The following is a 16,548-nucleotide window of genomic DNA, read 5'->3' on the forward strand; positions in this document are numbered from 1 at the left end:
GAAAGAGGGAGCTCTTCTTAATATTTTGACACCAAAATCATGTCGATACACCTTACCGACTGCGAGTAAAACCACCCACGCTTTAACTTGACAGACTGTACTTTATAAAGAATTTATATAGTTTATTCAATAACATTTACATTAATATTTTTTGAACTTGGAGCGTTCCTAATTAAAAGCGCCCAAAATATTCAAAATTGTAATATGAAATTATTCAATTTTAATGATTATGAAATATTAATAATTCAATTTAGGTTCTAAATTTCAAAGGATTAGATTAAAAGTAAACACGTTCGAATAATAGGTGAAAAAAACCTACGCTCTATAATTTCGATCAATAATCGCAAAAATTTTGGAATGTCTCATTCTTAAAATATTTATTTGCTTTTAACGTTTTTTTCTAATTAATCTTAACTTAATATTGCACAAATATTAAGGCTTTCAATTTGAAATAAACTTGCAGAATCATGAATGCTTTAATTACAGAATCTTGATAATTCAATAATTTTCAATAACTAGCCAATTTTTACATTTGCAGTGATTTGATAAGATTTTCTACTAAAACTAAGAATTAACTAAATTCCTTAACAGAAAATAAATTCACTGTCATTTCAGTTTCTTTTCTTTGATCTAAATCCAAGAAATTTCTCCAATCTGTTTTATCTTCAATTTCACTTTGTCTAGTTGTGGACATTCGAATACTTGTCCAACTTACTTGTTCAATGTCTATGTTTTTCTATTTGTAGGACAAATGTCTGGAAAGATGTGTGTCTAACTCCAGGAAATATGTAGATACTTGTTTCTTTCCGAGAAATATATCTTTGACATAGCCAATCGTTTTACGAATTCAATAAAACATAACTTTATAGAAACCTTAAACGGAAAATTGTTTTCTATTTAGTCATCTTTTGCTCAGGAGAACAGTGTATTGGCATGTAATTTGGTTCAACAATGTGTTGCATTTAATGTCAGGTGGTTGGCCACTTAATTGACAAATTACACTCGAGTATCACTTTTTATTAACTTCTTACCAGTTCACCTCATCCCATCGGTTCCATCTTCCTCTACTTGAGCATTTACGCGTTAACGAGTTTACCGCACAGGTACTTATGAGTATGCAGTATTTTAATTTAGTTCCAAGCCAAGCAGTTATTATTTCCGAAATAATCATCTGGGTCTCGCGTTGCGGCCATTCAAAGCGAAACAGTTAAGCCGTTAAAGAACCCAGTTCGACTGCCGAAACAAAATCCAGAAGTCAATAAACCTTGGACAAAATTTTAGAAACTCTAAAATTAAAAGCGTAGGACTCCGACTCTCAATTATTCTTGAAATGAGTATTCCTAATTACATGAGTATTTGAAATGCATCTTTTTTCTGGGTAACAATAAAAAATTTCTTTAGGTAGTAAATTGAGTAAAGACGTGAAAAAGAAGAATAGTTTACAGTTTAAAAGTAATTGCAAATCATAATAAACAAATTAGAAGAAGCTCAATAAATTAAAACTGCGGTTTTGCTCGAGAGAGGCAAAGACAATGGCCCTCCTCTCTCCATCCTCAACCTCATCCTCTTCTTCGATCAACTCCAACTCGAACCGCGTGTTCTTTGGACTGAAGACTAGAGCCAGGCTAGGCTTCCTTAAGATTTGCCCCGAAGGTCCAGTGGCTGTTACCAACCAGTTCGAGGTATAAAAGTCGATATTATAACTCCACAGGATCTAGATCCGGCATTCGGACTTGCACTTAACAGGTTTCGACATTTTCCGATTTAAGGCACTGCACATTACACTGCCATGGGTTTAACATGACATTTCCCTCATACAATCGATTATAAATGTACCTATGAGAAATAACGACTTTTAATAAACGACGTTAAAAACGACGTCAAATATGAAGTCAAAACATTGCGACAGTTATTTATGCAATTGAGTATAACAGAAGGACAATTAGTTGAATTTAAAATATATTTAATCACATTATAAAAGAAACCAGACGACAGTAACGGGTTGGTGATTCTAGGCTAGTCGATATTTCCAACGTTAAGCACACCAATCGCGATTCTCGCTCAGTCGTGTTTAACTATGATCGAGCGGGAGATCTGATGTACCCGATAGTTCTGGTTTTCTGCAGTTTGCCGATCCCCTGAACAAATGTTCAAGTGAATGCGAGCGCCTTTAACAAAAATCCTCTCTTAGATCGTATGGTAATTGGATTCGGTATCTTCATATGACTCAGTACGTCAGAAATTACCTGAGGGCCGTACTGTGGAAGGGGGAATTCAGCAATAATCGCGATTGTCAATTAAATTTAATACGCCATTTTTTACCTCGTTTTTACGTTTTTATTTTTGACATCGTTTCTGACGTTCTTTTTGACGTCAAATCCCTCCATAGAATTAAGTGAACCATATGAAATCCACTATGATATTTTCTGCATAAATAATAGTATCCAAATGGTCACTCGTGCCAACCTTTCAACATCTTTAAGTGTGATCAAACTTTTGGAAAAATAAACAAAAAGAGGATGATAAAAGAGAAGTGACACCTTATGTGAGGAACGCTTCGTGAATATTTAAAGCTAAACTTAGCGAGCATGCTCATTGCTTCACACTCGCAGATAAATATAAATAAAAAGCGAGTAAAAGGAGGTGTACGCATTATTCTGCTCCGACTAGCAGCTAGCTCATTGGTTCGCTTGCTAGCTGGTAAAGAGCAGTGAAAACCGTTGACTGTAGTAAGCAAGCGAGTCGAAGGAGTCTGATGTGCGACCTTGTCTTGTCAGGCTCTTCGCCATTGTCCACGTTGCTGAACGCCTCCATTGGTGAGTTTAAAATCTTACCACTGGCACTGGCTTTTCTGCGCATTCTCTGCCTACGCTGCGCTGTCGCGTTCGCAACAGAGTCAGAAACAAGCTAAGACTGCAAAACGTTTGCCCTTCGGCCGAGGACTTTTTCCTTGTTATGCTCCTCAGGATCTAGCTTCGAAAACGAGATTTCTTATCCCAATAACACGGTAAAGAGATTCTTCGGAATTTGCTGGTCGAGTCAGTTTTCTGCTCAATTGATCCTCTCTTGCGCAAGAGTGAAATGTCCTGATTAGTCTACGCTTGACCATAGCACTAAGCTTGTTACGAATTTCCGGTATAATTAGATGACAGAATAATAGGAACGACCAAAGAACCAGGATTTGTGATTTTGTCAGAACATCTGCGTGGGCTTGATTTAGATCGCTGAGGGGGTGGGAACTCACTCTTGTTTGTGAAAGAACTCCATTTCGTGTGATATAGGAAATATTCAAACAGGATGCATGTTTTTAATTAATTTTTAAGTTGATTCTGAGTAATAGAGAGATTTTCTATCACAACACAGGGATTTTCGTAAATGACCGTTTATGTCACACCTTTTCCCGTAGTTCGAACAGGCAATTAGCGATGGCCAAACCTTTGATGGTAACTGTTAGGTGTTATGTTTCGTGACAATATTTGATTGAAATCTATTTTTCGATCTCCGTAATTTGTCATATAATCTCAGTTGATTGTATTGTTAGCCGCAAATTAAAATACTAATTATAAAGAAAATTTGAAGAACAGAATTTATAGACCAGGCGGAATACGTAAATCGAACGAACGAGTGTACACATACTTCTGACTTGATGTTACTTCATATATTTCAGAAACATATTCCTTACTTCAAAGTATTCTACGTGACTTCGGTTTGCTTTAAAGTACTTCAAGCTGATTTTAAATACTTCTAGCTACTTTAGCGTACTTTAGTAGACCACAGATACTTCGATTACTTCTGAATATCTTTATCATTACTTTCAGTTAATTGAAAGTATTACATGGAGATTTCAAAGTACCCCATATGACATGAAATTCATTGAAGTGGTTTGAAGAGGCCGCAGGTGTTTTTCTCACCACTTTCAGTTTTAATTGAATTGCAGTTTATGGTTTAAATGTACATAATTGAATCAGAATGTTAGCCGTACACCAAAATACTAATTATTATTAAATCTTTTTAAAAAAAGGGAATGTATAGAATAAGCGGGATATGAAAATAAAAATATTCGTATATTACACATTGCTAACTTTGCGAGAGTAATGAAAATAGCATTATTACCCAAGAAAATTTACATGCAAGGAGCGACTGATGGCCTCTGGAGTATAGTGGGGTCGCTTTCAATGGATATGTAATTACGCCCACCGATACGGTGCTGCCAAAAACTATTTCTGTGATTGGAGGTATGAGGCCGGTCTTGGGGCTCGCACAGACCCATTTATTCACGGTACTCCGCGGGACCGGAATAATAATCATAATATTTCAATGGAGAGTGGCGCACTTTAATAAGAGAATAAGGGAGTGTGACGGCTCCGTAGAATGAATAAAGTAGAATATAATATGCAAGCAATGCTGGACTCTGAAAGATGCATGGCGGGTAAAAGCGGGAGATAAGAACCGAAATACCGGGAGGGGGTTAGGGCGGAGGGGGGAGGTCCTGGGGACCGATTATCATAATCGCGCGTCATAACTCTTCAGGCTTCTCTACTTCGCCAAAAGGCCAATAACTGTAGGGTATCGGGTATGGATGCGCCCTCGGTGTTCTCGCGGTGTCCACGTAACTCAAGTCAAGTTCATATATCCAACAAAAAATTACACGCTTTCATGTATATATTTTAAACATTCCTTTAAGCATTAGCGTGAAAAAGTTAAGTTTTGATTCAACAGAACTTTGTAGAGATAAAGTTTCTTCTTGATGACATTCCTTATTTACTTGAAGACAACATTATTATAGAGGAGTAAATCAGTTGAGTGACAGGGTAAATATTTATTAAGTCTGTCCAGAAAATAGCATTGAAATTCAACGTCTCTACTGCAAGAAATATTTACTGCAGTTGTAACTGTTTTTATTTCTCTGGAATTTCCATCTATTAGCTAGTACCTGTGTCCTGATAATAAAGACGCATACCTATTAATTCCTCGCATTTTCCAATTCTGCGGGTACCATTCTCACGAGCAAAATATATTACGCGAAACGTCGGGTATAAACGGCGTATAAGGCATAGGCGAAGGAACTAAGGTGCCTCTTTAATCCCAAAGTCACTTGGGCCGAGCTATAGGATTATCTGACCATCAAAGCTCGCGGCGACCGATACGAGTTTTCATATTATTCTTGACTGAACATAGCGATGGTTGTAAGAGTCGCGCGTTTTACTATATTAAATCCACCAAACCAGGCGTTGAACTCTCCAGCATCTATTGGAAATTTCAATGCTTGGACGAGACTATCTTTTAAATTACATTTTGATCTGTTGATTATCACGGTCACTGCAAATAATGTTTGCAGATAATTAAAAGATGACAAATAGATCTAAAAAGTACATTTCTTTCTTTCGTTGACACTACTTTAGCACTAAAACCCACTAAATAACATTTAAGCAACCTCAATTTCCCGTGAGGATCAGACCTTTTTCCTTCCCCATTACTATGTAGAGTTATCAACACTTCTTATCTCCTGCCTGCTCTAGAGTCAATCACTCGCCTCGCATTAGGTGCCTGGTAGCACGCATTTCAAACAATGGCGAAATACCCCAAGAGCCATTTATGGTCCACAGACGCAAGAAAGTTACAAAGAATTTCTCTAGCAAATGTTCGGTTATGCTTTACGGGTACTAACTTGCCCGACGAGAAATTTCTGTAAAAAGTGAATTGAGTCATTTCCGCTTTATTAACATTTTACCTCAAAATACTTATTTTCATTATTATTCAGGTGACAGTAGTCAGTTACTTACAATTACTTAATGGTACTTTAAGCAGTTCAAGGCACTTTGAAGTACCTCAATATACTTTAAAGTATTCCCTGCTACTTCAAGGTACTTTGGGAACTTGAAATATCTTGCAGTGACTTTAACTAATTACAATTAAAGTGAATTAAGTTGAATTCAAATGATGAAATGGTTACAAATTTTTCATTCCTAATTCGGTGTATATAGATTGCGATGACAAATTTTGCTGAGAAAAATAAATGAAAAATTGTTATTGTTGTAATCAACTTGCAATCACTTGACAGGCAAATTTATTTTCACATATGAAGTCTCTCTCAGGGAGGGTTAAGCCCTAACGAGTTTGAAAAAATTGAGTAGTCTAAACAAATTCTGAATGAGATATTTCAATATATACTAGTTGGTTTCACGTCTGTGTTCTCAGCGACGATTTTTTTGAAAACCCTTCTATTCTCTTTCTTAAGGCACTTGCTCGCCGGTTGGTCCCGGAGCGAACAATACAGATTCGCAAGCGCGATAGGTCATTGAATCTCATTTCCCTTCGCATCTTGCGTGTGACTTACTTGTGGTCTCGGCTGGTTCTACGTGTGAAGAAGAAGGTACGACGCAGAATGCGAAGAATACAGCACTGAGCAGAGACGGGTTAGCAATAGGATAATAAGAGAGCAGGGGTTTGTCGCACGACTGGCCTATTAGGGCCGTCGAAGGAGGTATACGATTACCCTTGAGTTCTGTAGTTCTGTACTGCACTGTATGCCTACACACTTGTACACACTACAAGCATATATGTTACTCATACGTATGCCCACACCCATACCCCAGTATTTACTTGTGCTATATATGTACTGCATTTCTAGCCTACAGGGCTCACTTTGTCTCCTGAGAATTCAGATGCCTCAGCACTAACTGCGCTTCGCTTCACCGCTCGCCATTTGCCGTGTTTGAATCTACCAACTATCATGTGAATATGTTTACAGTTCTTATCAGTCTAATATTGTTCGAAGGCGGGAAACTATTCTAGGTAGCGCATCTAATATTTTTAAATTTTGTTCCCGGAAGTCTTCCTTGAAAATTTTAATCAAATCCTATTCAAATGACTAAAATGATCTTCATTTCTTTTAAATCTATGTGAACTGTCTTGAAAGCACTTAATTTCTCTTAAATTTGCCAGAAATTAAAAAATTAAATTCCATTAAATTCCAATAAATTTTCATGAATTCACTGTTTATGTGTTTATGTGTTAACCGTGATGGCCGATGGCTTTGTGAAGCTCTCCGCCTGGAGTGATATAAATTTTCTGTAACTTAATTTCGAATGAATTCAAATAATTAATTCAAGCATTCAACAGTAATTTAAGTAAATTCTTTAGAATTAGATGGAGCTGAAGAGCATTTCCGCTGGGGCGGCCCAGATCAAACCGCCTGCTCTGGGCTTGGTCAAAGACGTTACTTTTTTTTTTGTTCTTGGTTAGATCAAGGCCAGACTCTCTGGTTAGCCCCGAAGTATTCGCTGACTAGAAACGAGTTAGAGACTAGTCAGCCGCTTGCTGGACTTCCTTTATTTTTTTAATGACTTGGAATGACAAGGTGACAAGAAATACATTTTAGTTTTGATAGTGTGAATTTCTTATTTTCTACCATTTGAGACGATTCGGATCAAGATAGACCTAGGCAAGACTAGCGCCAGATCTAGGCCATATCTGACATCAGACTACCATTAAATTTTTCCACGCGGGATTTTTCTCAATTCTCCAACTAAAAGAATTGATAATTTAGAGAGAATGCTCTAAGATATTTCACGTAAATTAGACGAAAATAAGTAAAATACCTTGAAAAAAGATAGTAGTGTCAACTATTTTGTTATAGTATAGTTTGAATTCAGGTTGGTACCCGTAAATACGTTGAATATTACTTCTCTTTTTTATTGATTATATTTGAGTAAATGTTTTCAAATTTATTAAAAGAGAAAATAAATACAAAGTGGTAAAATAATGAACAGTAAATTTAAACAAGTGAATAATGGTTAGGAAGGTGCAAGTTCAAAGACTCGATTTGATTACTACACGTCGTGTGAGGGCAGCAAGAGTATTAATTCTAATTCCGAAGCGATGTGCCAATCGGACAGAGTCTGGCGTGCGACTACTACTGAATCATGATTCCATTTCGCTCCCTCTTCAAGAGAAGGTAATGTAACTTCAGTAGTGACAGTCTTTCTCAGCGAGACTCCGTTACCCAAGTCGTATATCCTATCCTCTTTTGATACCATGTAATTCGTCATTCCCTAGACTATGAACATTCCTCTGGTTATAGGAAGAAGAAAAAAGTGTCATTACACTTGTAAATGTGACCTAAACTATTCTACTTTATATGTAAGTTATCCATCTCAATCTTATACCAGTGGCTTTTATAAATAATCTGGCAATTTCAGTGGCATTGATTAATTGGAAAGCTCCTAAAAAAGTTGTCTTGACTATTATATAGTATATACGTTATAACAAGGTTTTTAAATACAAGTTGAGTCTATTTATTCTGATGTTGATTACATCCACTTTTTCCCTCATTACAAGCTATTTTATTTATGGATTTATTTAGCAATTCCCACACACAAAGACTCTTTTAAACTTCCAAGTGTTAAATAATAAAATCCGGCATTCAGACTTAGCTTGGCTATTTTCCCTAGTTCTTTTAACCAAGAGCAGAATCTTTCCAGTTCTTTATCACTGATGAGAGAGGAAAAAAGTGGAATAGTTCAGTGATAAACGTGCGAAGGAGATAAAGTGAGTCGAAGCTACGTGTGAAGGGAGCCTAAATCCCCGGTCTAGAAGTCCTGCATTCCTATTTCCTCTAATGGTTTATTTTCTTGAAGTCGCTTGTGTCACTATCTCCCATCTATATCTAGGTACCAAGTCGACGAGGCTAAGACTTTCCTCATGTATAACTGCACGGACCTATCATGCACGCATAGCGACACGCACTTAAAGTGCAACCTAAGAGCACGCTTCGACAAACGCATTAGTGTCCTGATGTGCGTATCCTTATTGACTCATCGCTGCGCCAGAAGAATCAAAATCTTCTATTTTGTTTCTAGGATTCTATTCCTTCTGACCATCAGAGACTGTTATTTATTTATTTAACAAAAAAAGTCCTGTAAGTGACGAAGAAGCAAGCTCTGTAAGTTATCCAGCGAGGCTATTCCACTTACTGCGAGTGGTTCTATTTGCAGAATGTATATTCAATCCATCAGGACCAAAAAGACGGCTGATTCTTCGTATGGTCGGAAGGGTTAACCGCTCGGAGAATCCGGTACATGTATGTTACATGGAATCTATTGAAATCTTGAAAAATTTTGAAATACCATGAAACATTATGAACTGTCTAGGAATTTTTTTAATCAAATGAGATTTTTTGGATTACTTTGTTACCCTCTGAAATTCATGGAAATCCTATAAAATCCGTTAAAATCCCATTTTATATGATAAAAATCCTTGAAAATCTCTCGAATACTAGTGAATTACTTGAAACCACAGCAAATTGTTTAAAAATACATAAGACCTTTGAAATCCTATTAATTTTTTTTAATTTCTTTGAAACCCATTGAAATCTCCTGAAATCTTCATTCGAATTCCATTAAATCGTGTAAAAGTTTTAAAAGACTTAGAAGTTAGTTAAAATCCGTGGAACTCCCTTGAAATTCGGTCAAATTATTAAAATTCTATAAGTTGTTGCCCAAAAGCTGTCAAATTTGAACTGTGACTTTTTGTACGAATAAAACTTTTAAAAAGCTACTGGAATAATTTTTTCCATTATTTCACATCTAAAATAAAACAAAAATAACAACATCAGAGATCAAGATGATTCAAATTTAGGATATTTAAATAAGATAAGAATCCAATTTAAAATCCCTTCTTAACGTCCAATAATCAAATTGATGAAAAGTATTCCTGAAAATAAAATCAAGAATCTAACGACCGAATTTGGACAACCACCACAAAATGTTCCCTTTGGAATTTGAAAAAAGGAACATTTTCCTTCCCTCCTTTCCCCCTAAGAAAGAAAAAAAAAGAAAAGAAAATTATTCTTTGTTACTTTGGACAAAGATAAAAAGGAGGAAAGAAAAATGAGAAGGCACCAAATCCCCTTCCTTCTCTCTTTTTTTATTTCTTTCGTCCTCTTTATTCCCACCATTATCAAATCCTAATAAAAAAATTATATATATATAATAATCACCAACGTTTCGGCACTCATACAGCACACTTATCAAGGCAAATAAATAAAGATAAAATAAAATTAAAAAAATTAAGTTATAAAGTAAAATAAAATAAAAAAAAAACATAAAATAAAAATCTCATTCTCAATTCTCATTTTTCTTTCTTCCTTTTTATTTTTGTCCAAAGTAACGAAAAATAATTTTCCTTTTTTTCTTTTTAGGGGGAGAGGAGGGGAGGAAAATGTTCCTTTTTTCAAATTCCAATGGGAACATTTTGTGGTGGTTGTCCAAATTCGGTCGTTAGATTCTTGATTTTATTTTCAGGAATACTTTTCATCGATCAAGATCATATCTGCGTTTTCTTTAAATAGAAGCAAATTCGAAATGAATTTCTTTTATGAAGAATTAATTAAACTAGTTTTTTAATCACGTTTTTAAAGCGTGTGTGTTAAAAATTGGAAACTCGAAAATTCATCGTTTTTTATTTAAAGTTGACCACTATACTTTTAATTTAAAAAAATCACATTTAAAAGTTAATTTTAAGAAGAAGATTGTTGATAATTTAAAATAAAAAGTCCTTTCACTAATCAATTTTGTGTTATGGAATTTAACACCATAACTATACATATTTAAAACATACATACATATTCAACACCATTGCATATATGTACAAGTTTAAGTTCGACAAGCTTTAACAGTTTGAACGAGATAAACACATAAGTTATAATTTTTTATTTTACTTCTTAAATTTTTTTTAATCGTTTCATTTGGAGTTCTATCTTAAAATATGTGTGTGATCAAGTGAAATCAAAAATTCGAAGATAGACTTTGAAGCATAATTAAGCACATTTTGAACTAAAATATTTATCTCTATTCATAATTTTCAGATTTCTTAACTTAATACAAATAATTCGTATAAACATGAATTATTTACAAAATTCTTTTGTCATTATTCCTTAATTAAATTATGAAACTATGCAAAAAACTACTTCGATATATGCACTTTATCCTAGTATTATTCAATGTGTAAAATGAACAGAACTTAAATTTCACCACTTTTTGGCTGCAACTCTTAGGCATTTTTAATTGAATAATTAAACATATGTGTGCATACTCGTATTATCCATCAAATGAAGTATTGAAAAGGCTACGAAATTCTTTCAAATTTACTGAGATATATTGAAATCCTTTTAAATCCCTGGATATTTTTTGAAAATTTATGAATGTTTGAAAGAATTTGAAAGGTTTCAAAGACTTTTTAAAGACTTTTTAAATACTTTTAAAATAGTTGAAATCCTGTTAAATATTAAAAAATTATATCAAAACATATAAAATCCCTGGAAATGGTTTGAAATTCCATGAAATCTTCTGAAGTTCCTTAAAATCTTGAAATCTGGTGTACACAATAGCCGACTAGTCAACCCCTCAGTATAGAACCGAATGTCGTGATGACAGTTGTTCACTACGTTGCCTTTTTTTATTTATTCATGCAGATTTTCTCTTCGATATTCGAATTCGAATATCCTTTTAAATTCGAATTTTATGAAACCAATCAATTGACTCACCAGTGTCCATAGCTACGAGGGTCAGCGTGTAGTCAGAAACCAATTCCCTGTCGAGCGGTCGAAGTAAAAAAATATCTCCTGTGCTAGCATTGATTTTGAAGAGATCGGTGTCACCTTCTTTTAGGAAATAGCGAACCTGGTCATTGTAAGGTGGAGTATCAGCATCGTAAGCTTGGACCTGTAAAAAGAATATACATTGGGATTTAGATCCTCATTATCATTTTAGATTAGTTTTAAAAAAACTTTAATTTGGATATGACACCAACCTGAATGACAAATCCTCCTCCAGGTGGCACCATGTTCTCCATGACGTGAGCCAAGTAAGGCGAATCGAGGAATACAGGGGCATTGTCATTAATATCCAATACAGTGATGATTACTTCGGATGTGTCATCTCGAGAAATTCCTCCGATTTCCGGAGCGCAATCTTCTCCCCGAACTGTAAGACGATATCTGGACTTTCTTTCGAAATTCAAATTCTTCGCGACCCGGATTACTCCGCCATCTTCTGAGATTGTAAAATCACGGTTGTCATCGCCAAGCGTTATGCTGTAGCGGACTCTACCGTTGGCACCTTCATCGCGATCTGTAGCTGAAACCTAACAAAAATTCACTAATTTTAATACAGTTTTTAATCTTTTTCTTACAATGAGAAAAAAATGCATTATGAGAAACGTAATAAATGAAGGAATTTTAAATGTTTCCTCATGACCTACATTTAATTGAACGTTTTTTAATTCCAATTTTAATTTCATATTCACATTACATTGACAAAATGTTTAAATAAAAACGTGTGATACCTTAAACCTGTGAGAATGCTTGTAAAAACAAAACAGATGACTATTAATCATTTATAATATGCTTTTAAATATAGAAATATTTAAATTTAACTAAATTAAAAATATACAACCAGGATAAAAAATAGTCAGTCTTTTGAACTTAGTTTTGGAAATTCGGTCCTTTGTTTAGAAAAAGTAGTTTTGAAAATCATTTTGTAAATAATTCGTGTTGTTACTAACTTATTCAACATTGAATACAATAAAAAATGGGAATATTAATTATTAATTCAGTTAAAAATTATTTTAATTCCGAATGAAATCTTTTTCATTAATAAACTTCAGATATAGAATGAAATCTTTGATCTCTGACTAGATATGTAGATCCGTTTCGTTTTCAATATGTAACCTTTTTACTAACAAGTTTCACATTGTACGTAAAGAAATAGCAATAATAACAATGAGCCTATAAAGATTTTTTTAACTGGTTAATTTATTAATCTAATATCTTTTCTGAGATGTATCACTATGGATCATAGAACAATAATTAGCTATTGTTTAATCATTTCTCATTTTAGGAAAAAAATCATTGGCGTTATCAAACTATAGATTATTATTTCTCAGGAATGTAAAAGTAAAGGGTGTTCTATAATAGATTGTAATAAAGAAACTTTACGATCTTGACCACACCTTGGATCGCGGCAATGAAAAATCGGCCTCATATCATAGGCCTTCGTTTGTTTCTTTTGTGTACAAAATTACCGCGAGAATAATCCAGTGAAATTGATGGCATTCGTTTTTTAAAAAGAAGATTGCTAAGAAATTTTTACCTGAAGGACACTGGCACCAATACTCGCATTTTCTGCAACTGTGGCTGAATACTGTCTCGGATCAAAAATTGGAGAATTGTCGTTCTCATCAAGTACAATAATAGTGACCCTGTCTGAAGAAGATTTTGGTGGATCTCCTCGATCCCTCGCGGAAACTTGCAGAGTATAATTAGGTCTGTGCTCCCGGTCTAAAGGTCCGGAAACTCGCAAGAGACCATCAACAGCACCTAAAGTAAATGGAAGTCCATGTTCTCCTAAAGAATATTCTACATAACCATTACGTCCATCATCTCGATCGACAGCCTTGATGACCATCACAACTGTATTTAAGGGAGCATTTTCGATTATAGTGGTCTGATTTGGTGAAATAAATTCCGGAGCCAAGTCATTGACATCAAGAAGAACGATTGTAACCTGGAAAAAATTAAAAGGGAGGTTCTTATTAGCTTTAAGAACTAATTTTAAGTTTCCAATATGCTTTTCCAATCATTGAAACTTCGAAAGTTCTTTTGTATCCATAAGCATAAGATCTACTTTCTAAATATTATACTCTGAGGCAAATACCCAGTCTACCTTGAATAGAAGCATACAAAATAAAATTACCTGCACAGTTGATGATAACGGATGAGCTGGTGGTGCAGGACTGTCCCTTGCGCTGAGTACCAAACTATAAAGAGGTTTTGATTCCCTGTCAAGTAATTTTCTGGTATAGACAGTTCCGTTGGGCGCGATGTTGAAATCGTTGTTGTCGTCCCCGCTCGCAATTGCATAGATGACTTTTCCATTGTCCCCAGAATCAAGATCCTGGGCGGTCGCAGATAGAACTGTGGTACCAATAGTGGCGTTCTCCAGAACATCTGCAGCGTAAGGGCCTGGCTCGAAAATTGGCGCATTGTCGTTGAGGTCCACGACGTTGCAGTAGACCGTGACGGTGGATGACAGAGCAGGAATTCCACCATCAGTTGCTTGAACAACGAGGATGTAATGCTGAACCTGGCAACAGATCAAGAACCTTTTGAAGATGGTGGTCCATGAGATTTAAGAACAAATAATTATGAGTCGTCATGCTCGTCATCTTGTACTCAATCCTTCATTGGTTCCAATAATAATTATTATTGATTTTCAGTTTCGAAATTAACAGAGTCGTCAAAGTAAAATTTGTCAGTGTATGAAGTTTTATTAGTTTTTGTTGACGAGTGAGGAGAGGGAAATTTTCTTTGCTCCTTATCATTATTATAAAAAAACATTTCTGTGGCGAAATTTTGTCACAGGCTTATACTGCCCAATATGTCGAAGGCATTTTTGGTTAGAGTTGGATTTTTATTTGATCATTTGCACAGGGCTCTCCCGGTATATATCATCAGTCACGGACGCATTTTTATAATGCAATCAAGTGATCTGATGAGAGCAGTGTGTCTAACCAACTGAGCCACCGAGGCTCAGTTGGTTATAATTAATAATAATAATATTATTATTATTATTAATCAATTATTAAAATATCAGGGAAAAAAGTTCAAGTCATTTCCTTGGAATTCAAATGTTCAAATTCAAGCTTTTACAATTGAAGTGGATAATTCTAAATTTTACCAGTTTCAAATGGAAAATTATTAGATGATGTCACTTTGTACAATTTAAAATTGTAAGGACTACGTTTAATGTAAGTTTCCTTTTCAGGCCTTTAAATTTGGATGGCATTTAAAAATAAAACAATTGAAATTATATAATTTCAACTATTGCATCAAATACGAATAAATTCAGATTCGAATCCTCCAATACTAGACCACAGGGCGAAGTGAAAATGCTCAAATTCATCAAATCATTTCAGCTGAGGGAATAATATTCGTGGATTGATATAACAAAAAAGTAAAAAATAAATGATTGTAGAAACACTAGAAGAACAGTTTTCTCAGTGTTCTCCAATCCAGGGTTTCGACAAAAATATTAGCCCAAGGAAATCCACCAAGTATCTAATACTGATTCTAAAATATAGAATTATAGTGTTTGTTCATAATGTGTATCTTTATACACATATTTATACTTTTGTAGCAGGACTGTTAGAAAAGACTTGACAATTCAGTCATTTCTAATGTATTTTATGTTAATTTTCATGTATCCGAGCATTCATCTTTGTAATTTTGATATATTAATGCATTGCACATATAAATAAAAATTAAAGAAAATAATTTAAATGTAATGTACGAGAATGAAAAAATGAACTTCCAATAAGTCATTAAAAATGACTGAATTTTCAAGTCTTTTCTAACAGTGAGTAGTACGGTATTTTGAGTTTTTTTAGTAAGTTAAATACACGGTATATGTATTTTGCCCAAAGGACAATATAATTAAAGTAAAATTGCCAGGAATCTGCCAAGCTGAGGACTGCAGATAATGACACGGAAACTATATGGTACGATCACTTGAAATGTAGTTATTGGCGAGGGAAGCATTACTTTCTTAAAGACTTCAGGTCGATGGTCAGTTACGACTAGAAGCGGTACCAATCTACTGCTATTTCATGCATCTAGTGATCGTTATTTATTTAAGCTAATAGAAAGTATTCCAATATTAGACCAGGCATTACGTCGGAAAAAAGTGTGAAATTCCACAATAAATCCAACCAGCAACGATTTTAATGAGAAAGTTTCGTTTTGGAGTCCTTTTTGGCATATCAAAAATGCTAGAACAGATCAGTTGCCAAACCCGGTTTTTTTTTAAACAGTTCCAAAAGTTACTTTTGCTGCCCGGAAAAGTGTTCCACAGGTCAATTTACTGTAATTACAAAAAAAGAAAAATATCCTACCTGTGATAGGTCATGAGTTAAAGTGGTCCATTTTAGCCTGTTTTTACGGGCAAAAAAGTGGTCTTCAGTTTTTTCCAAATAAATCGAAGAAGTTGTGTTTTTGTAAAATAACTCATTTCCTGCGAATCCCACCACAAAGTTCTTAGAGAATAAATGAAAGTAGAGCCAATTTGGCGTAATATCGAGAAAAAAAGTGTCCTAGCTTTTTGGTGTTACTTTTTGCCCATTTTTAAATCATTTTTGTGGCAAAAAAGTCACCGTAATTGATTAAAAATGTGTAATATGTTTTTTATCCATAAGCAAATATTTTTACTCATAATTGTTTATAAACAAATATTGCTATAACCACTTTTGAGTAGTTTTTGACTACTTTTGTGGCAAAAAATACGTATCATTGATTGAAAATGTGATATATCTTTTTAATCGATAAGCACATCGTTTTTTAAATAATTTTGTATAACAATTTCTTCTAATAAATACTTTTTATGCATTCAATTTTATACTTACCTCGAAGACACTTGTAATTCTCAGTGATTTCCGTAAATTGTACATAATATGCTGTGACCGACCTACTGGGTGGTGTGAAAAAGAGTATTT

General features: G+C 34.4%; 1 protein-coding gene across 1 annotated transcript in view; it reads right to left on the reverse strand.

Annotated features, from left to right (window-relative positions):
* LOC117169832 (cadherin-related tumor suppressor) overlaps positions 1–16,548 on the reverse strand; it is a 205,827-nt gene that overhangs the window by 25,907 nt on the left and 163,372 nt on the right. The window contains exons 4-7 of the mRNA XM_033356341.1: positions 13,755–14,144; positions 13,152–13,565; positions 11,812–12,144; positions 11,546–11,723 (exon numbers count right to left, since the gene is read on the reverse strand). Of these exons, the coding sequence (XP_033212232.1) occupies positions 11,546–11,723; positions 11,812–12,144; positions 13,152–13,565; positions 13,755–14,144 (1,315 nt within the window). The remainder of the gene's footprint in view (positions 1–11,545; positions 11,724–11,811; positions 12,145–13,151; positions 13,566–13,754; positions 14,145–16,548) is intronic.

The sequence above is a fragment of the Belonocnema kinseyi genome, chromosome 3 (genome assembly GCF_010883055.1).
Source record: "Belonocnema kinseyi isolate 2016_QV_RU_SX_M_011 chromosome 3, B_treatae_v1, whole genome shotgun sequence".
Classification (NCBI taxonomy): Eukaryota; Metazoa; Arthropoda; class Insecta; order Hymenoptera; family Cynipidae; genus Belonocnema; species Belonocnema kinseyi.